The sequence below is a fragment of the Oratosquilla oratoria genome, chromosome 12 (assembly GCF_046742065.1).
Source record: "Oratosquilla oratoria isolate Oo_2021 chromosome 12, ASM4674206v1, whole genome shotgun sequence".
NCBI lineage: Eukaryota > Metazoa > Arthropoda > Malacostraca > Stomatopoda > Squillidae > Oratosquilla > Oratosquilla oratoria.
Genome location: NC_134788.1, coordinates 5,347,318 through 5,375,146, shown reverse-complemented (window position 1 = coordinate 5,375,146; position 27,829 = coordinate 5,347,318). Strand labels below are relative to the sequence as shown.

At 40.4% G+C, this 27,829-nt stretch overlaps 2 protein-coding genes across 10 annotated transcripts in view; both read right to left on the bottom strand.

The window, feature by feature from the left end:
- LOC143030920 (rho family-interacting cell polarization regulator 2-like) overlaps positions 1 to 27,829 on the bottom strand; it is a 276,625-nt gene that overhangs the window by 209,512 nt on the left and 39,284 nt on the right. The gene's annotated exons all lie outside the window — the stretch shown is intronic.
- Positions 4,729 to 6,800, bottom strand: LOC143030528 (uncharacterized). Its single transcript, XM_076193674.1, has 2 exons — positions 6,313 to 6,800; positions 4,729 to 6,148 (listed from the first exon to the last, which is right to left on the bottom strand). Exons 1-2 carry the CDS (start codon positions 6,608 to 6,610, stop codon positions 4,824 to 4,826), a joined length of 1,623 nt encoding a protein of 540 aa, XP_076049789.1. The 5' UTR covers positions 6,611 to 6,800; the 3' UTR covers positions 4,729 to 4,823.

The window sequence follows — 27,829 nt, the reverse complement described above, 5'->3', positions numbered from 1 at the left end:
CCCAAACAGTCTCCAAAGCGCACAATAGGACAAAGGTGACAGCTTTGGCACAACTACTCAGCGCCTCCTGGCGTAGGCTCCTCACCTTGTCTTTTTTCATGATTATTTTCTCTTTCTTCGTCCGCCTTTCCTTAGCAAATTGAATAGAAATAGAAGAAGAAAAATCTCAATGGGGTATGTTTAGATACTGTATGTCATACCTCTGTTCCACGAGATTTGTGCATAATGAAAACTGAAGGTATTTTAGGCCAGTTAAATGAGCTTTTCCTAAGCTAACCCATTCAACTCCGATGACAAGATGTCTTGTCATTTGGTCAAATAAAACAAAAAAACATAAAACACCAAAATGTTTGATCAAACACCAGAAAAATATGACGTCAATCCTCGCTTCGCTCGCAGCGAAGCGAGGACTGACGTCATATTTTTCTGGTGTTTGATCAAACATTTTGGTGTTTTATGATTTTTTTGTTTTATTTGACCAAATGACAAGACACCTTGTCATCGGAGTTGAATAGGCTAAGCTGTTATCACACTGGGCTTCACCAGCGCCGACCTATGAGAGTTCGTGTGAGTGAAAGGAAGAGAAGCACAAGGAAAAGCTGAGAGAAGCGTGGGAAGTGGTGAAAGATAGAGTAGAGGTAGGAGTGGAGGAGTATTGGGGATGTTTCAAGGTGAGAGTAATAAGGTGTGCGATAGGAGAAAATTGAAGGTGAATATGGGTAAAAGTAAGGTGATGAGATCTGCAAGAGGAGAGGATGGCAGCACTTTGGAAGTAAATCTTAAAGAATTGAAGCTGAAGAAAGTGGATAACTTTAGGTATTTAGGGTCACATGTGGCAGGAAAGGGAGGAGTGGAGGTGGAGGTAAATTGTAGATTAAGAGAAACAAGTAAATTGTTGGGGGGGGGGTAAAAATTGTTGTGAAGGCATTTGGGAATGGATGCAAAGAGGAGATTATATGAAGGGGTGATTGTGCCGACAGCACTATATGGGTCAGAGACATAAGATTTAAGAGAGGCAGAAAGGGAAATTTAAGATATGTTGGAGATGAAGTGTCTAAGAATTATGGTAGGTGATACAAGGTTGAATAGAGTGAGAAACAAGGAGGTAAGGAGGAGAGCGGGAGTGGAAAAGGATATTGCAGATAGGTCTGATAAAAGAATGTTGGGATGGTTTGGGCACATGGAAAGAATGAGTGAAGAAAAATTATTAAAAGAAGTGTGGAAAGCGGAGGTGGATGGAGTGATCTTGAGGGCACGACCGAAGATGAGACGGAGTGGGTGAAAGGGGCGTTGAGCAAGAGGGGGATGTCTGTTGAGCAAGGAAGGGAGGAGGTAGGAGATAGGGCGAGTGGATAATGGCTGTGTATAGACGATACGGTTATGCAAGGAAGGGAGGGGATGGGGGATTAGGGAGTGGTTGTGTATTAATGATATTTTGAGACATCCTGAAGGGATTTCTCCCCGTCTTCTATTTTTCTGCATGAGGGAACGGAGAGGGTGGGTCGCTGATTAAGTGAAGCGGGCTTGCTGTGGATGTGCTGTTTCTTGCTACATTGCTTCTGACCCAGGGCAGCGGGCGGGATACAGGGATGACCCGGCATCCGTGAGGAGCTAAGATGAGAGAGGGGGGAAATGTGGTGGGTGGGAGTGGGTACTTTGGCTACCTCCCTGGTAAGGGGGGAAAGCTCGTGGTTTATAGGTAGATAACAATATTTCATTTTTCAAATCTCCAAAATATCAATTTATCTTTCCGTCATATATAGCGAACCTGAATGATGGGCATTGTAAACCCATATGGATGTTGAAACACAAAGGCAAAAGCCGACAAGACTGTGAGAATCAACACCGTGTGAGATCGAAACCTTTATTGGTACGACGTTTCGCTTGTTACAGCTTTTTCAAGTACAGACATATGGCAAACACTCTGAGTACATATAGGCCGACGGGGAAGGAACTGGGAGAGGTTCTCAGGGAGGGGTGGGTGGTAGGTGGAAGGGAGGAGGGGGGGTGGTGTGAGAAGGGGACGGGTGGGTATTGGTGGAGAAAAAGGACACCAGAAAAATTATGACGTCAGTCCTCGCGCGAAGCGAGGACTGACGTCATATTTTTCTGGTGTTTGATCAAACATTTTGGTGTTTTATGATTTTTTGTTTTATTTGACCAAATGACAAGAATCTTCTCATCTGAGTTTAATGGTTTAAGGAGAGAAGAAACAGAAGAACGTAAAAGAATTATGAGAGAAAATAAAATAGAATAAAAAATAAAACAAATAAAATAGAATAAAAATAAAACAAATAAAAGAATAAAAATAAAGCATAACACAGAATGAAAATAAAAAATAAGATAAAATAAAATAAACAAAATAAAAAATACATAAATAAGATTAATAAAAATAATAAAACAAGTGAAACAAATTATATAAACAAATAAAACAAAAATAGGAACGAAAAAAAGATTCATGGCACCTGCGAAAGCTTCCGACACTGAATATAAAAAAGCAAATAAAATTAAATCAACAAAATTAAATAAATTACAAATAAAATCAATAAAATTAATAAAACTAATAAAAACAAACAAAGTAAATTATATAAAACAAATAAAACAAAACAAAACAAATTGGAACGAAAAAAAGATACATGGCAACACCATACAACTGGCGAAAGCTTCCGACACTGAACATGAGCAAAGATTTCGCGCCAAAGGCGAGGCTTTTCTGTGTCGTGCGAAATGAATAAGAAGAGCTTTATACAAAGAGCTTATTGCAAATACCTCATAAAAAAACAGTGACTGTCATGCTTACTTGCAACACACATACACGTAAGCAAGAGAAAATTAACACGTGTGTGTGTGTGTGTGTGTGTGTGTGTGTGTGTATTCACTTGGTCTTTGGATCACGTGTTGGACTCGTGATCGACAGCTATTTCCCTCCTGGAAGAGAGCTCAGAGCTCGTAGGTCCGATCTATGGGTAATGCTATGACCTTGCACACACACACACCCCCAACTCCCCGCCCACGTGTGTGTGTGTGTGTGTGTGTGTGTGTGTGTGTGTGTGTGTGTGTGTGTGTGTGTGTGTGTGTGTGTGTGTGTGTGTGTTTGTGTGTGTGTGCTTAGTTGGTTGAGTTTCGAAGGAAAATTCCTAGTCATTATATTCCGTCCACGGATTAGGAACAAGGTTGTTTCTTAAAAACAAATGAATATGTAAACAAACACATAAATAGATGAATAAATAAATAATCCCAGTTGGTGAAGAACTTTTTGTTGGTCACATGGTACAGTTGATGTAGCATAAAAAAATCTCATCTTGGGACTGGAAGGATCGTCGTTTGTCGACATTTTCATCCTCCATTGAAACAATGGTCTCAAACTGTCAGGAAGTAGATTTAATTTGAAAGCGGGCAGAAACAACCTCACCAACCGTGTAGTTAATGAATGGAATAAACTTCCTGCAGAGGTAGTGCAATGTAGTTCAGTTCGAAGCTTTATTTTATTTTATTTTTTTAAATAAACGCTAAAGAAGATGCTGTAATGACTGTCATTTATTTCATATTATTTGTTTATTTGTATTGTTATCATATGTCTGTTTATCATTATTTGCTTGATTCACATTTATTCTTAGTTATATATCAATTCATTATTATTTACTATTTACCTGTTTGTTTATCATTTAACTATACTTATGCATTTATTTTATTCATTATTACTTATATTATCATATTCTTATTTAATCATTATTAATCTTTTTTTCGCATCCGACCTAGTTATGGACCAAAAGGTCTCCTGTCGGCATGCTCCGCCTTTGGAATCCTTTGTAAAATTATTTTGACTCCGCCAATGAAACTGACACAAAATGCATAATATTAACAGACATGTAAATACCAGAGAGAATTTTTTTGATCAGAATTATAAGAAGAAATGTGTGACAATTAAATATTTAGAACTATTACATTCCTTACGGAATCCATGTCTGATCGGGAAATATGTAACACTGCAGAAGAAAGAACAAAAAAATGCGCATAAATTAATAAATAGATCAAGGATAATTCATGTGCAGATTTTGTGCATGCAAAATGATTGAGGCAGCACCAAATAAATGACAGATGAGGCGAGAAACAGAAGACGCGTATGTTTTGAAAAGTACCACAAGAAGGGCGCCGACGCGAGATACGAGTATATCATTCGTCAACATTAAACAGAAGACGATCGCAAGATGAAGACGACATTCGCTATGCATTCGAGCTGAACTCGTTCATCAGCAGTTTCCAGGAGTACCAATTTTTTTCTGTACAATTTGATGAAGAAACCTGAAGAATGTTCATAATTCATCTGCAACTGAGAAAACGCTGAACACAAAATCACTACCAATCTTGCTACCAAACAACGAAAAGGAGACGAAAATTTGTCTTTCCCCATGGTTTTGGAGAACTTACTAATACCTTATAAATCTAGAGAGAGAAAATATGATAACTGCTCACAACACAAGGAATGATGCACACTGCTAAGATGATGCATCTGGATATCAACAGATGTATAATTACACTGTACAACAAATTTCAGGATTAAGAAAAAAACATAGTTCTCATGTGCGTTTTATTATGAAGTTCAGTGTGCTGAATTCAAATTTGATAACAAAAATTTCATGCCACGTCGCAATTTTTTGTAAATCGCTGTTTTAATAATTATGCAATTAATAGAGATTTCCAAGGTTCTATAAATGTATTTTGCTCCCAAAGTCAGATTAAATGTCTTCATTGTATTTATTTGATTAATATATAATGAATCGGCATGTTTGTTAGCTTTATATGATGTATTAACCTACAATCTATTATTTACTTCTTCTTTTATAAGACGTCTCAGGCGTGTCACGCTTCAGGTTCCAACAGAAGTCAGCCAGCATAGCAGGGCTCCATTTTCCCTTGTACCTGTTTTCCATTGACGCTATATCTTGATGGAACTTCTCTCCATGTTCATCACTCACATCTGCTGCATTCTCTGGGAAGAAGGACAGATGAGAATGAAGAAAGTGTATCTTCAGTGACATATTGCATCCGAGATCTTGGTAGCATTTGATTAGCCTCTCCACTTTACGCTCTCGCTGGGACTCTTGGTGCTTTCCCAGAAGCCCTTTGCATACATCTTTGAATGTATGCCAGGCCGCTAGCTCAGGTTCATCCATTGTCGCCTCAAAGTCCTCATCATTTATAAGCTTGCGAATCTGAGGGCCTACAAATATACCCTCTTTAATCTTGGCATCACTAATTTTAGGGAAGATCCCTTTGAGATACTGGAAACATGGCTTGTTATGTTGCAGTGCTTTGGTAAATTGCTTCATTAGGCCTAGTTTTATATGCAGTGGTGGCAAAATGATTTTTTCCTTCTTAACTAGTGGCTCATGAATTACATTATGGCATCCAAGCATCATAGATTCCCGAGATGGCCATTCTGAGCGTATATAATGTTCTGATCTGGCCCTACTGTCCCACTTGCAAAGAAAGCACATAAATTTGGTGTATCCAGTTTGTAGCCCATTAAGTATGGCTACTACTTTCAAGTCTGCACAAATTAACCACTCATGCTCTTTGTAACTTATGCGGTCTAGAATAAAAGCAAGGTTCTCATATGTCTCTCTTAAAATGACTGAGTAAGCAACTGGAACTGAAGGCATGGTGTTCCCAATGTGCAACAGAACTGCTTTTATGCTGTAAAGGGATCCATCTATGAATAGCCTCCACTCATTGGGTTCATAGGACAGCTCAAGGGCACTGAATAGGCCTCTGATATCATTACAATAAGTCAAGTTGTTTTCCAAAGTGAAAAAATCCTGTAGATTTGCAGAACGCTTCCTAAATACTGTAATTCGAGCTTCTTCATCCAACAGGTGCCATTGTTGCAAACGTGAGGCCAGGAGTTCACTCTGTTGCTTAGTAAGTGTTAGATCACGAACTAGATCATTGAGTTCTGGTTGGGTGATGAGGTGTTGTGTCGTATACGTTGCATCTTGAGATTCTGAATCGTCTGAGTTGCTCGTGTCATCGCTTGGTAGTTCAGAGGGCGGCTGTGGTACAGGAATATCACTTGAATGTAGAACTGGGCGAATAGCAGACTGAAGATCTGGATACACGATAGATTTCTTGCCTTTTCTGTTGCGACCTGCAGGAAAATAAAATAAAATCAGACTAAAAATGGATACTATTGGTTGTGATCACGTGCAAAAATAGTGGAAGTGCAACTTATTATGTATTTCGATCTTTTTTATTGATACATCTCTTGAAAATATATATAAAAACAGTAAAAAATAAACACTGAACACCCACCTTTAATATCCGTTAAGTAGCAATCTGTTGAGTGGTCCTTTGGCTCCCTCCAGACCATTGGTACGCCAAACATGAGGCCAGTCCCTTTGCCTTTCACCCAGGCAGAAAGGGAACTTGTACACCTGACACAACATATGTGAGGTGCCCAGCTTTTGTCCTGGTCACCCACTTTACATCCAAAGTACAGCTCATAAAGTTTCTTTACACGTTGAGTCAACTGTCTCTTGTATTGCCTTAATATAACTGATCCACATATATAACAAAACTTGTCTGGCGAATTCTTGCATTCTCTAGGCATCTTAACTCTGTATCCTGTTAAGAAAAAAAAAACCACATAGCTATGTGAAAAATTATATAAATGGTAAAAGCAACAAAAAATACCGTTCAGATAGACATTGCGGGCACTGCTATTTACGAAGAACTACAGGGTCACAGAAAGAAACGGATGTTATATTCGTGATCTACGCAAAAAATAACTCTAGAAAAGGATAGTCTCATTTCCGTTTTTTTTTCATTGTTATACAGTGTTATCAATGTTACACTTCACAAGACATGTGCCGTAACATAATTTTTCAAAACGTCCCAAATCAAATGCGTACCACCAACAAAGAGAAATAAGTTTGGAAATGCCAAAATACCTTTCTGAATAATAGCAAAAGTATTGAAAGCATAATAGAACATTTCTTTTTTTCGGGAAAAACGAAATGACGGTTGATTTTTCCTAACTAGAATGTATACAAACCAATAAACCTTTTTGTAATGCCTTCAACGTAGGGGCAATTTTGATGTCAATGGTCGACGCACTCCGTTTAGTACTATCGTATGTCCGTGAAAAAATTATATATATATGTATATATATATATATGTATATATATATATATATATATATATATATTATACATATATATATATACACATATATATATATATACATATATATATATATACATATATATATATATATGTGTGTGTATATATATATATATATATATATATATATATATATATATAAACTTTTTCCATATCAATTCCTTGCAAACACAATAGACTAACAGGAGCTCGATGGAAGCATGTTCGGAAACTGATACGCTGTCGGACTGAGGACACGAACCTACCCGATATATAACAAATGGACAGTGATTTAACCAACTGTGCTATCTTGATAGCGCAATTGGTTAAGTCAGCGTATCAGTTTCCGAATATGATAACATCGAGCTCCTGTTAGTCTCCACCGTGTTTGAAAGGAATTGAAATGGAAAAAGTTCATGTAGTTGATGAGATGAATATATATATATATATATATATATATATATATATATATATGAATATATATACATATATATATATATATATATATATATATATATATATATATAATCACTGTGAAGCTGGAAGGATTAAATTTCTTAATATTTTGCGTTACTGATTGTTATGTTTGTACGTACAATATATAGCTCTCTTGCAATACAAGTTAGTCAAGCAGAAGTGTTTAACTCTTTCTTCCTCCCTCTCTCTCCATACTCTACATTCAAGACACTATTTATCTTCGTATAGAAATTAAAAACTTTCGAATTTCAAGGACAAGAAGTACTACTACAAAACTCGAAGCTCAGATATGCACTGGTACGGTTATTGGTCCGATACAGCACCAGACTCCAATTAGGACTTCTGGGGACAGAAAAGAGCTTACACTCGTATCGAAAAAAAAATTCAATACACGGGCACCACGTACATCTGGTAGAGTTGTCAAATTTGAGAAGACTGCTACCCGGCACGGTTGGGACCCATGATCCTTGAAGCCGCAAGGTCCATCAACCTCCCCCTCACGGGAAGATGAGGCGCGGCTTTTACAGCCACCGATGGGGTGATCGCGCCATGGAGAGTGAGAGACGGAAGCTTTATTCTTCAGAAGGAGCGTGCTGCCATCCCCAAGGCCTTAGACCACGGACTCTCTGCTGGGCAGGGGGCAGTCGTCATCCACGCTGGCTCAAAGGGTGTTATTGACGTCATTCAGTTCGCGATAACAACGAATGACGTGTACTTAACGACATCAATCCAGCATGAGAGGTCTGCAAGGTTTCACTGGATCCTCAGTCATATCGGGACTCCAGGGAACATTATTGGGGATGATGCTGTTGCCAAAGCAGTGAGAAGGTTCAGCAGGACCACATTGCCCCTGGCACCCACGATCACACACACGATCACACTGATAAAGGACGTCACCATCAAGAAGTCCAGGTTAATGGTCAGGGCCGACCACATCAGCAATCTTTATACTTCGGAATCAGCGTTGTGTTACTTCCTCGCCACTAGATACGAGGCAGTCTACTTGCCTCCTAGTAGAAGGGCGGAATCTATCTCCCATAGGATCCGCCTTGGTTATCGTTGTGGGTAGCAAGTGTCACGAGCGCTACAAGCTTTGTGGGTCCGCGGTGCAACAGCCCCTCCATCATTACCAGGTAGAGTGTAGAGCAACGGTCATTCTTCGCCGAGGTCTCAGACCGCCACTCACGGCGGCAGGGCTGGCGCGTCACTTCCCTGTCGTCTCCCCTTTCCGAGGCAACCGCCCTCAGGTTCCTGGGGGCAGCACACCTCCCTCTGGCGCCGCCTGCGACTGAGAAGTGCCCCCCACACCCCCATCCCCCGAACCTCCCTGATCTCAGGGCAGCGCCGCTACAAACAGTGGCATCGCGTGGACAACAAACCGTATATATGGACTGTTTTGGACCACCTGCAATTTTGGGGTCTGAGCGGGTACTAGCCATGCCAACCAAGAAAAAATGAATGAACAAATAAATAAATAAATAAATAAATAAATCTATAAATAATTAAAATTAATAAGTAAACAAATGAATAGATGCGGAATATCGAATGGCGAAATTTGTTAAGCATGTTCAAACATCACTGTTGTTCGGTTACTGGTACTAGAATATTGTGCATGGTTGCTCTATATTGTTGCACACTAAGCTACAGCATTCATGCCATAAAGTCTGTTTAAAAAACGTTAACATAACAAGTTTAAAAAGTTGCTAACATCATAATGCAGATGCCAATTAATCATTTCAGGGAGTAATTTGATAAAATAGACAATAAGTTGGAAATTCTTCGATGGAAAAATTTCTCTTGAGTTATGAACAAATCGAAATCGCTGGAAACATATTGTTATTAACTATATTTTATATATCAGGGGAACCTTAGAAAACAGGTAAATAATAGTATACTGTAAGTGGCTGCTTGTTACTGTGGCAAAGTAGCATGCAGTCGATACTTTAGGGTCTATATGGGGCGCCCCTACGGACCAGAGCCACACATCATTTTGTCTATGATAGAGGAAAACTCTGTTCATAGAAAAATGATGACACTTTTATACTACGACTGTCCCTCCGTTATGCTGTCTCCCAACCCTTGTTGCTATACTGTACCATTTCTCTGAGTATTTTCTTTTTCTATGGTGGGGGAATTCCCTGTGGTGGGGGAAAAGAATACTGCCCCCAAGTATTCCCACTTGGATCGTAAGAGGCGAGAAAAAAAGGGACGGGGATAGGGACTAGGCATCCCTCTCCTTGTAGCCCTACAGGGCACATTCCTAGAAAAAAAGGCAGAGGCATAAGAGGGGCTGGAGGGCCTCGGTTCAGCACCCTAAGGTTTGGGTCTTTTAATGTGCGTGGATGTGGTACAGATGAGAGTAAAAGGGAAGAGATAGGTAGTATGTTTGTGAGAAGAAAGATGGATGTGTTGGCTTTGAGTGAAACTAAGCTGAAAGGGAAGGGCGATTGTAAGTTTGGGAGTGTAAGTGGGAGGTTATCAGGAATGAAGAGAGGGCGAGGGAGGGAAGGGGTGGCTATATTAGTAAGTGAAGAGATAGGTAAACGTGTAGTGGAGTGGAAGGAGGTTTCCTCAAGGATAATGTGGATGAAGGTGAAACTGGGAAAGGAGATGTGGGTTTTTGTAAGTGCATATGGGCCTGGCAGTGAAAAGAATGTAGAAGAAAGGGAGGCCTTTTGGATAGATTTAAATGAGTGCATAGAGGGTTTAGGGAGAAGTGTAAATGTAATAGTACTGGGAGACCTTAATGCTAGGGTAGGAAAGGAGCCAATTGATGGAGTGGTAGGGAAATGTGGTGTTCCAGGAAAGAAATCGTAGTGTAGAGTTGATGGTGGAAATGTGTCTATAAAGAGAGTTGATGATAGCAAATACAGTGTTTCGGAAGAAAGTCAAGCATAAGTACACATGGGGGAGGGTGGTGGAGGGAAAGGTGGTAGATAGAGCTTTAATGGACTATGTAGTGGTAAATAGGATTATGATAGGGATGTACATGTGTTAAGGGGAGAGGGTGGGGGAATATCAGATCATTTTCTGGTGGAAGGTAAGTTGAGAGTGGAGGATAGATGGAGGAAGAGGAAAGGTAGGGAGGTGCTTAGAGTGAACTCTCTAAACGAAGAGGAAAAGGAGAAGGAGTACAAGAGGAAGCTGAAGGAGGAGTGGGAGGGAGTGAAGGATAGAGTGGAGGTAGGTGTGGAGGAGGAATGGGGATGGTTCAAGGAGGGAGTCACAAAGTGTGCAAGGATGGTGTGTGGAACAAGAAGGTCAGGAGGAAATAGAAGGAAGGGTAGTGAATGGTGGGATGAGGAAATGAAGAAGGTTGTAGAAGAGAAGAAGCGAGCTTTCACAGATTGGTTACAAAATAGGACGAGGGAGTCATATGAGACGTACAGGGAAAAGAAAAGAGAAGTAAAGAAAAAGGTAAAGGAGGCAAAGAGGAGAGCAGATGTAAAATGAGGAAAGAGTATGACATAAAATTTAGAAAATAATAAAAAGATGTTTTGGAAAGAAATTAAGAGAGGAAGAGGAGGCGAATCAAGTAGAGAAGAAAAGGTAAAAGGTGCAGATGGAGAGATGATAATGGAGGAGAAGGCAGTAAGGGGAAGATGGGCAGAATATTTTAGGGAGTTGCTTAATGTGAAGGAGGATAGGGAGGGAAAGATAGCTGCAGTGGGAAATGCTAAGAAAATGAGAGTGATGAGTGAGGAAAATGGAGGAGAAATAAGGAGGGATGAAGTGAAGGCAGCAGTTAAGATGATGAAAGCAGGTAAGGCACCTGGTCTGGATGGATGCCATGCAGAATGTCTCAAAAAAGGAGGAATAGTAATGGTGGACTGGTTGGTGAGGTTATTTAATGTTTGCTGGAGAGAAGGTAGACTGCCAGAGGACTAGAGGAGTGCGTGTATAGTTCCACTTTACAAGGGAAAGGGGGACAAGTGTGAATGTAGTAGTTTCAGAGGGATTAGCTTGTTAAGTGTAGTTGGGAAGGCTTATGGGAGGATCTTGATTGAGAGGATTAGGAGAGGAACAGAGGGAGTAATTGGTGAGGAACAGTGTGGGTTTAGGACAGGTAGAGGTTGTGTAGATCAGATTTTTGTGGTAAGACAGATATGTGAGAAAGCTATAGGTAAGGGGAAGGATGTTTTCTGGGCCTTTATGGATCTGGAAAAGGCTTACGACATGGTAGACAGAAAGGCACTATGGGAGGTTATGCGGATATACGGGATAGGAGGAAAGCTTCTGGGAGCTGTCAAGAGTTTTTATGAGAGTAGTAGAGTTTGTGTCAGGATTAGAAATGGAGAGAGTGAGTGGTTTGAGGTAAAGGTGGGACTTCGTCAGGGATGCGTTATGTCACCCTGGCTGTTCAACTTATACATGGATGGGGTGGTGCGAGAGGTGAATGCAAGGGTAGTGGGTCAGGGATTGGAGATGGTTAAGGAAAATGGAGAAAAGTGGGAGGTGAGCCAGCTGTTGCTTGTGGACGACACTGCGCTTGTGGCAGGATCGGAAGAGGGATTGAGGAAGCTGGTGACAGAGTTTGGGAGAGTATGTGATAGAAGAAAGCTGAAGATAAATGTGGGTAAAAGTAAGGTGATGAGATGTACAAGGGGTGAAAGTGGCAGTAATCTGGAAGTGAGCATTAAGGGAGAGCAACTGGAGGAAGTGGATAGTTTTAGATATTTGGGTGCAAATGTGGCAGGAAAGGGTGGAGTGAAGGTGGAAGTAGAATGTAGATTGAGAGAAGCGAGTAAATGCCTTGGTGGTTTAAAAAGTGTAATGAGGAATAGGAATCTGGGAATGGATGCTAAGAGGAGACTGTATGAAGGAGTGATTGTGCCAACAGCACTGTATGGAGGAGAAACGAACATGAGAGAGGAAGAGAGAAGGAACTTGAATGTGTTTGAGATGAAGTGTCTGAGAAGTATGATGGGGGTTACTAGGCTAGATAGAGTGAGAAATGAGGAAGTGAGGAGGAGAACAGGGGTGGAAAGGGAGCTGGGAGATAGGGTGGATGACAGAGTATTAGGATGGTTTGGACATATGGAAAGAATGAGTGAAGAAAGACTAGTAAAGGAGGTATGGAAGGCAGATGTGGAGGGAGTGTTTATGAGGGGACGTCCTAGGATGAGGTGGATGGATGGGGTGAAGGGGGCTTTGGGGAAGAGGGGAATGTCTGTTGAGGAAGGATGGGAGAGGACAGAAGACAGGGGTGAATGGATAATGGTTGTATATGGAAAATGTTGTGATGCATGAGGTGGATTGAACGGGGGAATGGGGGTGAGGTAGTGTGTGTGAGCAAAAGTTTTGACGCAGCCCGAAGGGATTTCTCCCCGTCCTCTCCTTTATATGGGGGGACGGAGAGGGGGGGTCGCCGATTTAATGAAGCTGCCTTGCTGTGGATGTGCTGTGTCCTGCGACACTGCTTTTGACCCAGGGCAGTGGGCAGGGTGCAGGGATGACCCGTCATCTAGGAGGTGCTAAGATGGGAGGGAGGGTGGAGGGGTGTGGGGTGTTTTCGGGGATGAAGTGGGTGGGAATGTTTTTGTGCCTTTTCCTTTTTGGCCACCCCCCTGGTAAGGGGAAAAAAAGCCTTGGTATATGTATGTATGTATGTGATTCGTAAGTCATGTCAAATTGAATGAATGTAAAATTTAGTGAAACAATTTTGCCACTGTTACCAATTCCAGCTGTCATATAACGTCACACAATTCAAAGACTCGATATTATCAGCAAAACTATTACCACAATGCTTAATTTCACATTGCTTTAACACAAACTTACATTTATTTACAAATATGTTGAACAGCAAGCCTTATCAACCTTTGATCAAATATTCTTAATGCGGCCATTGAAAACGAGGTCCATTTTGTTTATCAGTGATTTTATTACTTACGAAACATGAAAAATATATAGAATTATAGCAAAGGAATCACGCTACGTCTAGCCACATGGTAAATGATGCACCAACTAGGTAGGAAAAGTGCTGTCATGAACTTTTACAGAAACTATATATATATATATATATATATATATATATATATATATATATATATATATATATATATGAGAAATTCGCTAGTGAACAGCGACATCAATCAGACAATCTCCTTGACAATGGCGCACGGGAGTCGAACCCAATGCACTTGGAACTAAACGACCAACGACGGTATAAAACCTTGAGAACTCAGTCTATCTGACTATCGAGATTGGGGAGGGCGCTCACTGCACCCCATCACCCCCGTTTCACCCCAAAGGCCAACTGCACACGTGGGAGGGGTAAGGACCGGAACGAATCCCTTTCACGCTATCGCCAACTTAACTATATAAGAAATTCGCTAGTGAACAGCGACATTAATCAGACATCTCCTTGACAGTGGCGCACGGGATTCGAACCCGATGCACTTGGAAATAAACTTCCAAGACACCCCGCCTTAATCCGCTCGACCAACGACGGTATAAAACCTTGAGAACTCATAGTCTATCTGACTATCGAGATTGGGGAGGGCGCTCACTGCACCCCATCACCCCCGTTTCACCCCAAAGGACAACCGCACACGTGGGAGGGGTAAGGACCGGAACGAATCCCTTTCACGCTATCGCCAACTTAACTATATGAGAAATTCGCTAGTGAAGGTGGGAGGTGAGCCAGCTGTTGTTTGCTGACGACACTGCGCTTGTAGCAGGATCAGAGGAGGGATTGAGGAAGTTAGTGACAGAGTTTGAGAAGGTGTGTGGTGATGAGATGTACAAGGGGAGAGAGTGACAGCAGGCTGGAAGTGAGCATTAAGGGTGAGAAACTGGAGGAAGTGGATAGTTTTAGATACTTGGGTGCGAATGTGACAGGAAAGGGGGTGGGGGTGGAGGTACAATGTAGATTGAGAGAAGCGAGTAAATGCCTTGGTGGATTAAAAAGTGTAATGAGAAATAGACATCTGGGAATGGATGCTAAGAGGAGGTTATATGAAGGAGTGATTGTGCCAACAGCAATGTACGGGGCAGAAACATGGAACATGAGAGAGGAAGAGAGAAGGAGTTTGAATGTGTTTGAGATGAAATGTCTGAGAAGTATGATAGGGGTTACTAGGCTAGATAGAGTGAGAAATGAGGAGGTGAGGAGGAGAACAGGGGTGGAAAGGGAGCTGGGAGATAGGGTTGATGATGGTGGGTGAGGAAGTATGTATGAAAAAAAAATTGACGCAGCCCGAAGGGGTTTCTCCCCGTCTTCTCCTTTTCTGCACGAGGGGACGGAGAGGGGGGTTCGCCGAATTTATAAACCGGCCTTGCTGTGGATGTGCTGTGTCTTGCGACACTGCTTCTGACCCAGGGCAGTGGACAGGATGCAGGGATGACCCGTCATCCGGGAGATGCCAAGATGGGAGGGAGGGAGAAGGGTGGAGGGGAGTGGAATATGTGGGAAATGAAATGGGTGGGAGTGATTTCTATGCCTTTTTCTTTTTGGCTACCCCCCGTGTAAGGGGGAAAAGCCTTTGGTATATGTATGTATGTATGTATGTGTATATATATATATATATATATATATACATATATATATATATATATATATATGTATATAAATATATATACATATAAATATATATATTTATGTATATATATATTTTTTTTTTTTTTTTTTTTTTTTATGGAGAGAATACACCAGTGAGAGAAGACGTGCTCAGAATTAGCCCCGACATTGATATCTATTTTCCAGTTATTTATGTATGTATACACTTATACCCTGTTGCATAGTCTTGACAAATTATGGTTCATATAAAAGACAGTTGAGAAGTTGACAAGAATAACGAAGCAAAGGGAAGAAATAGATTGAAATATTGACGTAAGCTTACCAGAAAGTAATGCCACGATTAGCGACATGACGTCATATCGGCTGTTGATCGTGACTGTTGACAGCAAATAGCGAAACAGGTAGATTTAAAAATTAAAACATAAGGAGCAAAGGATGGGTTACAGGGGCATAAGCGCAATGCATGGTCTTAAATGATAGTAGTTCTTACTCTTAAGTCCTACTCAGTAAGGATACAATCTCTACCTTCAAAATATTGGCGTACTACCTGCCCGTGGTGCCTCTGTTTCGCTGAAGTTCACCCAATGACCGAGTGTCAGGCTATATAATTTGGCCCGGATGCAACAGGTTAAAACCCATTAAACTCCGATGACAAGATTCTTGTCATTTGGTCAAATAAAACAAAAAATCATAAAACACCAAAATGTTTGATCAAACACCAGAAAAATATGACGTCAGTCCTCGCTTCGCTCGCGAGCGAAGCGAGGACTGACGTCATATTTTTCTGGTGTTTGATCAAACATTTTGGTGTTTTATGATTTTTTGTTTTATTTGACCAAATGACAAGAATCTTGTCATCGGAGTTTAATGAGTTAACAACCTGCTCATTTTATTTATTTATTTATATTTTTTACGGAAGCTGAAACTGTTGACGGCCATGAAAGATATGGACATGTGAATTGGAGAACGTCTATCAAGATTGCCACGTGGAATGTACGAAATATGAACAGTATAATATATAAACTGCTGCATCACAGGAAATAAGATGGCCACAACAGAGAGAAGTGAAAATAGGTGACTATACCATTTTGTACCGTGGAAGAAAAGATGGAGTCCACGGACTGAGGTTGGATCCTGGATTCATGACAAAGTAATTGGAGCTGTGCAAAAATTCACACCAATTAAGGGAAAAATAGCCAAAATTTGGGTCAAATACAAGTCGTTTAATATGACCCTGATAACAGCACACGCACTAACCGAAGAGAAAGCTGACAATACTAAAGATGCCTTTTCATGCAAACCTCCAGAATGTATATGATGGAGTACAATAAAATTACATTAAAATCATATTAGGAAACATGAATGCAAAGGTAGGCAAAGAGGTAGGCACATTTGGACCAGCAACAGGGAAAGAGAGACTAGATTTATAGTGTAACGATAACGGTATGAGATCTGCATCACTAGCATTAACCCATTCAACTCCGATGACAAGATGTCTTGTCATTTGGTCAAATAAAACAAAAAATCATAAAACACCAAAATGTTTGATCAAACACCAGAAAAATATGACGTCAGTCCTCGCTTCGCTCGCAGCTGAAAAATATGACGTCAGTCCTCCTCGCTTCGCTCGCGAGCGAGCGAAGCGAGGACTACTGACGTCATATTTTTCAGCTTCGCTGCGAGCGAAGCGAGGACTGACGTCATATTTTTCTGGTGTTTGATCAAACATTTTGGTGTTTTATGATTTTTTGTTTTATTTGACCAAATGACAAGACATCTTGTCATCGGAGTTAAATGGGTTAACTAATGACGTGATTTTAGGAGGCACTAAATTCCCCCATAGAGACATCCACAAACTTGGAACTCCCCAGATGGCAGAACAAGCAATCAGATAGACCACATACTAATCAAGAGAAAATGTAGACAAGCAATGCTGCATGTAGGAGAGTGTAGAGGCGCTGATTGTGACTGATCATTACATGGTGGTAGGCAAGATCAAGGCAAAATGGCTAACTTAGAAAACTCCAAAGAATGTAACGGTAAGAACGTTAGATGTCAATAAACTAAACCAAATGGAAGTTAGATTGGAATCTTAAATTGAAATAAGAAATAGATTTGAAGCACTGAATCCAAATAAACAAAATGAGGAGGAAGAAGAGAAGAAGAATATCTTAAAGAAGATAGAGGAAGTATTGTTAGAATCAGCAAAAGAAACACATACGAGACAGGGAGGCTAAAAGAACAATGGTAGGATGAAGAATGCAGTGAAACCACTAAAGAAGTCAGAAAAACAAGAGAAAAATATCTACAAAATACAGACGACCTTGAAATCGAAGAAAGCCTATCAGTAGAAGACCCAAAACAGTATTCAAGAAAAAGAAAAACGAACATCTGGAGAAAGAGCTAGATATGATAGAGAGGGACAGGAGAATTGAAGATTTAGGGAATAAAAAAAATATATAAAAAAAAATAATAATGTAGTGAAGAAAGGTTTCTAAACACGTAGCTGGATGATAAAAGTGCCGATTGAGGTCGAGAAATGATGTACGGCGAAGAGGAAGTAGTACTAAACCGATGACAAGAGCATTTCACAGAACTACTAAACAGGCAAGAACCAACCAACCCGGTACCATCGTTCCAATAGATTGAAGGAGTGAAAGCAAGAGTAATTGAAAATGAAAATGAAATAGAGGAATCTACCCTAGTTGAAGTAAAATAATGTATAAAGGAACTAAAGAGCAATATAGCTCCATTAGGGCAATAAACTCTATTCCCAACACATCTTCGTTTGCTCTTTCCCACCCACTTCTCTCTCACAGAGGCGTAAATCTATTGTGCGTCTTGTACAATCTTCACAAAAGTACTTCTAAAACGAATGACACCATACGCCAATGGAACGAGTGGGAAATACCAGTGCGGATTCAAGCATAACAGATCGACAATTGGTCATATACATAAAGTAAGGCAGATAATGGAAAAAAATACTACGAATACAACAAAGAAATCTACCAGCTATTTATGGATTTTCAACAAGTGTACGACAGCATACACCGACAATCATTGTGGCATATTCTAAATTGAATTTGGAGTACCAGAGAAATTGATTTCTCTGATAAACGACAGCAGAGGTGTGGTGAAGGTATGGGGAACAGAAAATGAAGAAGTTGAAGTTATTACTGGATCAAGGCAAGGGAGCCTTGTCACCAATGCTATTTAATCCTTGGAAGGGAAATCTTTTTTTAAGAATACCACCGTAAGAACCTTATGGTGGCATTCTTTAAGAACACAGGGAATGTTGGACTTTAGACCTATGCAGACGATGTGCTAATGATAGCGGGAACTAAGGACGAAATCAACGATTTGTTCTCACCATTCTATGAAAAGGCAGAGGAGAAATACAAAACCTCGACAAAGAAGTTGGCTGTTTGTTTATTTCATTATTTTATTAGGTAAGCCTCTTTCGCGTGCCAAATGATAATCAACTCTGAAATTAAAACCAATTTAGTGATAGAGTTGCCTTACGTTGCCTTTGCCAAAACAAATTACACATGGAAACATTCATGATACGTTCAATTCATAAGCATACTTTATGGTGATGATACTTTTTTTTTGTGCATATTCAGCAATTCAGATAAATAAAAAATGCGTTGAACGCTAATTGATTTTAGAAGATAAATTCACCTCACGAGCTGTCAGTTAAAAATGGTATTTTTTTTATGTAAGAGAAGCAAATCATTGTGAAACAAATTTCCACAACCGATGTTGACGCACGCAACATTCGGAGCGCATCTGCTAAATATAATCGACAAAAGCCTGCTGTTCTTTGTAAGATTTGATATCGATATTCTAACTCTGCTTACTGTTCTTACTGCAGAACAGAGAGACATTATATTCTTGAAAGAACCATAAGGAATCTTCCAAACAAGAGCTTACAGTTCTTGAGACATGCGACATTTCAACATAATTCTTGTTTGTTCATGAAAATGGCAAATAATCTTTCGAAAGAAATGGCATCAGTATTCTACACTTTTCAGTGATGAACCTACAGTTGGTAAGGAACGGTTCATAAATATCATTAACAAACACGCCCAACAGGGTGGTGCAAATGTCAGTTCAAATTTGTACGTTTCAGCAGATCAACTACTTCGTTTTTTAGATAATTATCTCAATTAAACGATCCTATACAGGAATAGCAAGACTTACTTCTTTTTCTCCAACCGGTTGATTAATCTTGTCGTCTTTCTCTACACACGACTACTTGTGAAGCTAAAGAAAATGTCGATACTTTATTCCATCTGTCTGGTTCACCCGCCTCAGCCGCCAGCGACACCAAATAATTCGAAAATAAGAACGTTACCTTGGGACTAATAATTAAGTAGTGGGAAGTGGGACTGTATGAAATCCGATTTACATAACAGGAGACGGTGGAGTCAGGGGACGCTCACAGAAATCATGGATGGAACAAATAAAGAAGGCCAGATTGATGGTCAGGGCCGACCACAGCAATCTTCATACTTCGGAATCAGCGCTGTGGTACTTCCTCGTCACTAGATACGAGGCAGGCTACATGCCTCCTGGTAGAAGAGTGGAATCTATCTCCCATAGGATCCGCCTTGGATGTCGTTGTGGATGGCAAGTGTTACACGCGGGGATACACAATCACGGTCGCTGCAAACTTTGTGGGCTCGCGGTGCAACAGCCCGTCAACCATTACCCGCTAGTGCAGCGTTTCTCAACCATGGTTCCCCGGAACCCTAAGGTTCCGCAAAAGGTCCCTAAGGGTTCCGCGAGAACAACTGAGATAAGCTAATGCACTTTTGATTTTTTATTTGATTTCATATACGCAATATAATTGAACACAAACGACATATTCTTGGTTATTGTAATAATGTAATATAGACATCATGATCATCCTATCTAAACTATTATTACGATGAAAATAAAATGAGAAAGATATGGTATATTTTTTTTACGCAGGGGTTCCTTGAGACATGCAATTTATTTTAACCCATTAAACTCCGATGACAAGATTCTTGTCATTTGGTCAAATAAAACAAAAAATCATAAAACACCAAAATGTTTGATCAAACACCAGAAAAATATGACGTCAGTCCTCGCTTCGCTCGCGAGCGAAGCGAGGACTGACGTCATATTTTTCTGGTGTTTGATCAAACATTTTGGTGTTTTATGATTTTTTGTTTTATTTGACCAAATGACAAGAATCTTGTCATCGGAGTTTAATGGGTTGAAGGTTCCGCAAGGGTACAAAGGTTGAGAAACGCTATGCTAGAGTGCAGAGCAACGGTCATTATTCGCCGAGGACTCGGTCCGCCACTCACCTCGGCAGAGTTGGCGCGTCACCTCACTCACCTTCGTCTCCCCCTTCCGAGGCAACCACCCTCAGGTTCTTGGGGGGGGGGGGGGGGGCCGCACACTTTCCCGCTGGCTCCGCCTATTGTCGAAGGGTGCCCTCCCTTCCTGATCGTCTCTGGGCACCGCCACTCCTAACAGAGTTTCATAAGGTGGACACAACCACCTGTAGATTTGTGAATTGTGCCAGACCGCCGTAATTCTCATAAAAAAGTGAATATTTCTCATTGGTCTCATAACTTAGTTTAGTTATATAAATTATGAGAACAATATTATCTTATGATAATGATCTGAATATCGCTTCTCAGGCAGGAATTTTCCTATTCTACAAATTAATTTTTGCACATCATGAGAAAGTGGGTTGCGAGAGCCAAAAATAAGCTTGCTGTTAAACAATAAAAACAAAATAAAATAAATTAAAAATATAAGTAGATGAATAGGTAAAGGAAAGATTATCCCCAATTCAAGTGTATTTACCGCCATTTCTGTAAAGATCAACGCACCAATCTTCGGTTTAGTTGAAAAAAGACGTTTAGCTGCGTGCACCTGAAGTGGTAGATTTCTGACAGGCGGGTGCAAAACTGAATCTATGCACTATTTACCGTTTTCCACTTTAGCAAAGCTAAAAAAAAAAAAAAAATAAAAAAAAATAAAAAAAAAAAAAAATCCAATCACTGTGTCAAAACTTTAGATAAAATTATAATGATTAATTGTCTATTTTCAATTCTCTTAGGGTCAAGTTCGCCCACCTCAAAAAATAAATAAATAAATAAATTTTTACCCCTCGAGTGATTACAATCGACGGGTTATCACACTGGGCTATTTCCCCTCCGACATCCTACCTCCAACTTCCATTTGAATAACTAGAATATCACTTCGCTTACAGAAATCTAGACTTCTCTAATAAAAAATTCAAATATTATGCCCATCATTCAGCTTTGATATATATGACAAAGAGGTAATTTGATATTTGGAGATTTGAAAAACAAGATCTTGTAACCGAAGTCGTTTTTATTCAAACTCCCAACGGTCGACGCCTGTGGAGCCTGTTGGAAGCAGACTGTGATAACGCCTTTATATGGGTACCAAAATAGGCTACAGACGTTATTAATACTTTCCCTAATATCAATGCAATCGCTTGATGGCAGCGAAGTGGTGAAGACTATTCTTTTATTTGAAAATATTATTATTATTATTAATATTATTATTATTGTTTACTTATTAAAAGTTCTAGTGTATGTATGATCACGCTTATATCGTCTCGATAGATCCTAAGGATTTATCTGTCACTCACCATAGTCTTAGATCATGTGCAGGACTGGTGATTGACAAATATTACCCTACCGAATGAGTGCTCCGAACTCATATATGGATCGATCTATGGGGAATGTTGTGACCTTACAATCACAAAGACACACACCTTGATTAAACAGGGTAGTAACGGTTTCAAGTGTTATTGAAGTTTTCAAGCCTTAACCGAGGGACTATCTCGGTACTGCATCATCGCAAGCCCGGGGTGGGTGGGAGGTCGATATGTGTATTTACCTAGTTGTATTATACGGGAAGGGGAGCTATGCTCGCAGTGATCCGTCTTTGTATCTCGCAACATCTAGCTTATTCTTAAATTCTTGTATGGTATTTGCACACACTATTGTTTCGTCCAATTTGTATCAGACATCCACCAGTCTGTGTGTGTGTGTGTGTGTGTGTGAGAGAGAGAGAGAGAGAGAGAGAGAGAGAGAGAGAGAGAGATTCACCATGGTCTTCGGATCACGTGTTGGACTCGTGATTGACAGCTATTTCCCTCCCGGAAGAGAGCTCAGAGCTCGTATGACCGATCTATGGGTAGTGTGTGTGTGTGTGTGTGTGTGTGAGTGTGTGTGTGTGTGTGTATTCACTTTGGTCTTTGCAAGATCACGTGCTCAACTCGTGATCGACAGCTATTTCCCTCCCGGAAGAGAGCTCAGAGTTCGTATGACCGATCTATGGGTAATGATGTGACCTTACACGCACACACACCCCGAGCTCCCCGCCCACGGGAGTTGGAGTAACGACTCGAAGCGCAGCAATACTGAAATTATTTCAGCCCTGGGCAGGACTCGAACCCGGACCGCCGCAGTGACAGTCAGGGACTCTACCAACTGCGCCATCGAGTCATGTGTGTAAATGTGTGAGTTTACTTATTTTACCTATTTGAAGTACAAAGGAAAGAAGCAATCTCGTGAGGTTCTGTCTATTATGCTCTAATTACATCATATTTAGCTTCAAATTCATGTCGTGTTCCAGCTTAGGCTATATACTTATTCGTTCCAGTCCGGTAAGAGGGGGTTTACACGGCACGTCTAACGGTTCGTCGAACGCGGTTCGACAGACACGTGTTTAAAGTGATGTGTGAACGGGGTATTTGGTTGTGGAACACGTTGTTCGACAACCAAATACCCCGTTCACACATCACTTTAAACGCGTGTCTGTCGAACCGCGTTCGACAGACACGTGTTTAAAATGATGTGTGAACGTGTGAACGGGGTATTTGGTTGTCGAACAACGTGTTCCACAACCAAATACCCCGTTCACATATCACTTTAAACACGTGTCTGTCGAACCGCGTTCGACGAACCGTTAGACGTGCCGTGTAAACCCCCTCTAAAGGTAGGGTTACATAAGTCGACGAAAAGCTTCTAGTCCATCTTTAGTATTCGTTCATCCTATAATAAGTGGTCACACGTAAATCCAGCCTTACCGTGTAGAGAAATTCCCTCCAATTACGTAAAAGGGGCTACAGCAAGCCCCGCCCTCTATCCAGAATGAGGGACTCTCATTGGCTGAACCAATGCCTATGCCATATTCTCAAATATTTTAACCCAAATAACTTCGAACGAATCGCGATCTCCCTAAAAATGCATATTTGACTATCTTTACATCTCTTATACACACATATGTACACACACACACACACACATTATATCATCATTGTTTCTTAATACAATCGGATGCCTCACATCCCAAAGCGCCTCTTGTAGTAGTATATTCTCTATTAAAGTACGGATAAATTCAGTATTTCACTCCATCGCAACAAAAAGTGTAGATATCAAGCAAATAGTGGAAAGAGTTTTCGCGCGTAAGAATTTTTTTTTTAATGTTTACATACAACGTTAGTCAAAGACGGATTATTGCCACAATATACATTCCATAAATTTTATTTTTCTATTTCAGGATGATTATATTCTCTTAAATAATTCATCTCTTATTACTGAATAGGTTGTGTATATATGTATATAATTCTGAATATGAATAATATCAACTTATATTCTGAATTTCTTTCCCTCGGATCTCTTCCAAGGTGTGGACTACAACGGTATTGCATTGGACGTCCCTATAGCCTTGGATTCCAACTCAAATCCTCCAGGGTTGGACGAAATCCATCTCTATCCTCGGAATCCAACCCATCCGTTGACTAGTGTAACCGTACCTTAACCCATACTCCGATGACAAGATTCTTGTCATTTGGTCAAATAAAACAAAAAATCATAAAACACCAAAATGTTTGATCAAACACCACAAAAATATGACGTCATATTTTTCTGGTGTTTGATCAAACATTTTGGTGTTTTATGATTTTTTGTTTTTTTATTTGACCAAATGACAAGAATCTTGTCACCGGAGTTTAATGGGTTAACGTGCACCACTAAACTAAATAAAACCTTTATAACGACTTACAATGACAAAAAATGCCGACCATATCCATATCGTGGTCTGATGTCGAAAATTATAAAAAAAAAAGTCAAATAAAACAGAAAAAAAAAATAATAATAATCGGATTGACATAACAGCATTCTGTTAGATGTTAATGTGCGTGGAAAGAATTTTTCATATTCCTTGACGATAATTATGGCAATGGTTCAGGTTGGAGGTTCAGGTTGGAGGTGTTTCTGTTCAATTTACTTTGTTTACGTCGTCCATACTCCGTTTTCTCCGCCCGCTTCCTTCAACATCATCTCTTTTTTTTCCATAAGCATTGTAGTTTTTCCTATTTATCAACTATATTTAGTTTACCGAGTAAGATTTTTTTCCCGCAACTTGTTCATCATTACTGATATCTCCTTTTAGTTATGCTGTTTTACTCCACTCTTCTTTCAGTCCTTGGCAGTGACGACTTTCGTTTCGTGATGAATGGGAGGCCTCTTTGACTTCGCCCCTAGCCCGACTGCCCTCCCGTGCAACTGCTGCCGGCTTCCTGCCAGGAAATAACTCATATACACTACAGACTCTGCTGCTTCCTTTGCCTCGAGCCTTCCACAGCAGTCTGACAGTGTTTTGCCAACTTTTCATTCAAGCTAGATATATCCATTGGTTAATTACACTCCTGCATTTATCTAGAACACCAAGTGGTTGGTTAGTTACACAAATGTATTTACCTAGAATCCTACTCGCACAATGTTACAGAAACCGAGTCTAATATTGTCTGCCTAGTTTTATCTATTTTTCTCCGTTAGCTGAGCACAAGTCATAATATTTTTGTACGAATCTTTTCGTTGGCGTGTGTGTATTGACCCACTTATATTTACCTGACTGTAATGCACAGATTCATAGCTATGCTCCTATGGTCTCTGTTTTCATGGGTCAAAGTTTGAACATAAGAACATATGAATGAAGGAGACTGCAAGAGACCATAAGGCCTACACAAGGCAGCTCCATGTCCATCACCACCTGTCATCCCCATCCATAAAGTTGTCTAACCGTTTCTTAAAACAGCTGATATTCCTTTCGTTGTAAACCAATTCTTGACTATTTCCTTCTTAAATCTAAATTTGTCCAGTTTAAATCCATTACTGCGAGTCCTGCCCCGTTGTTTTAATATGATGACCTTGTTTGCATCACCCTTGTTAAAGCCTTTGATTCACTTGAACACCTCTATTAGATCACCCCGCACCCTGCGTCTTTCAAGAGTGTAAGTTAGGGTGCCTAAGCCTCTCCTAGTAAGGTAAATTTCTGAGTCCATGTATATTTTTGGTCATTCTTCTCTGTACTGATTCTCGTGAATTATGTCCATTCTATAGGACGGAGACCAAAACTGTACCGCATAGTCAAGGATGGGTCTAACTATCGCTAGAGTTTGATAACTACATTGCTTTGGCCGTCTCGTTGTTTGACTGTTTGTTTCTCTCTCTCTCTCTCTCTCTCTCTCTCTCTCTCTCTCTCTCTCTCTCTCTCTGTGTGTGTGTGTGCGCGCGCGCGCGCGTGTGTGTGTGTGTGTGTGTGTGTGTGTGTGTGTGTGTGTGTGTGTGTGTGTGTGTGTGTGTGTGTGTGTGTGTGTGTGTGTGTGTGCGTGCGTGTGTGTGTGCGTGTGTGTGATTCATCGCAATCTTGGATCACGTGTTCAACTCGTGATAGACAGCTATTACCCTGCCAGATTGGAACTCAGAGCTCATAGTCCGATCCACGCATACATACACACACACAAAACTCCTAGCCTACCAGAGTTGGAGTGCCGGCTCGCAGCGCAGCGATATTGAATTTTTCATTCCTGAACGGGACTCGATGTCAGATGGCTGAATTGGCGATCGAAAGCGGTACCACTGCACCGTCGACCCGTGTGTGTGATTCACCTTGGCCTTGGATAATGTGTTTGACTCGTGATCGACAGCTATTTTCCTCCCGGAAGATAGCTCAGAGCTCATATATGACTGATCTATGGGTAATGCTGTGACCTTACAAGCACACACACACCCAACTCCCCGCCCATGAGTTGGAGTAACGACTCACAGCACAATGATACTGAAATTATTTCAGCCCTGGGCGGGATTCGAACCCGGACCGCCTTAGTGGCGGCCGGGAACTCTAATCACTGCGCCACGAGGTGTGTGTGTGTTTGTGCTGCACGACTGTTCATTTATACAAGTGTATTATTTTACACATATGCATCAGAAGCGCAACAGTTGGCTTTCGTCTAGACCCAAGCCCCCACCCCCACCTCCAGAAAAAAATAATAAAAATAATATAAAATATAAATTTATAAATAAATAGATAAATAAATAAACCGGGTGTACTGGCTGGCTGGCTTTTTTTTCATTATTGGTCGAATCTTTTACTGCGCTTGTTCTGTTTTTATTAAATCTTGCAATATGTACTGAGGTAATAATGGAGTGTTTCTCTCCAATTTCAATATGATCTTTTGAAACCCCTTCGCCTTCCCTCCATCCTCTCCCCTCCGCGTCTATAGACTCCCCTGGAGTATAGACAGTGAATATAGTTGATAGGCTAAGTCGTGAGGGATGTTAGGAAAAAACATCAAGAACACTCGTACGAAAGATTGTTTACACTCAGGATAGCTCAAGTGCGGACAGGCGTCGCCTCCGATTTTTTCAAGGTTCTTTCCACTTATAAGAAAATGTCAGATTACATTATTTTTGTCTTTTATATTATATAGTATACTCTTCATGACTCTCAGAATTTTTTTTTAAGTTTTATGCATAAAGATGTCGACAAACTCTTTTTCTACTGTCAGAAACCTCAGAGAACCTCAGAAATATATAATATTATACTTGATTTACGATTACTTATTACTTAATATTTCTTGTTCCTGAGTGCTTTCGTTTTTGTCTTTAAGTGTACATAAGACGCGAGTCGACAGTGATAACGGTAACCGGCCTCCTTCCTCTAGGCTGCCAATCCAAATACTTCCTTGGATATCTACTTTTCCTTGGTTCTCTTCATATGACCAAACCTTCTCAAGTTGTTTCTTTCTGTGTCTATGAATATGTCCTTAAATATCTCCATGTCTTCATCTCTTTGGCGCGATGGAGTCCCCAAGGTTAGAACCTTGGGGACTCCATCGCGCCAAAGAGATGAAGACATGGAGATATTTAAGGACATATTCATAGACACAGAAAGAAACAACTTGAGAAGGTTTGGTCATATGAAGAGAACCAAGGAAAAGTAGATATCCAAGGAAGTATTTGGAATGGCAGCCTAGAGGAAGGAGGCCGGTTGGAAGACCCAGGAAAAGGTGGATGGACTGTGTGAAAAAGAACTTGGAAGGAAGAAATTTAACGTTGGAAGAAGTAAACGAACAAGAAATTTACGAGGATCGAGATGAGTGGAGGCGTCTGATGACGAGGCCGACGACTGACAGTTGAAATTAACTACCTGACGTTTGGTGAGAAAGTAGCAGAAAAAAAAGGAAAAGACGTTAATTTTTGTCTGCATTTCTTTTCTTTCTTAATTTCTAGTGAAGACTGATCTCAAATCATAAGATAAAAGAATAGAAAATAAATTGTGTTTGCGGGTTATCACACTGGGCTA

Bases quoted from the DNA above. Each gene is read 5' to 3' on its own strand.
- LOC143030528 (XM_076193674.1), bottom strand. From the start codon at position 6,610: ATGCCTAGAGAATGCAAGAATTCGCCAGACAAGTTTTGTTATATATGT. The intron at 6,149-6,312 runs GTGGGTGTTCAG...ATTTTCCTGCAG, and splicing joins CTACTTAACGGATATTAAAG to GTCGCAACAGAAAAGGCAAG.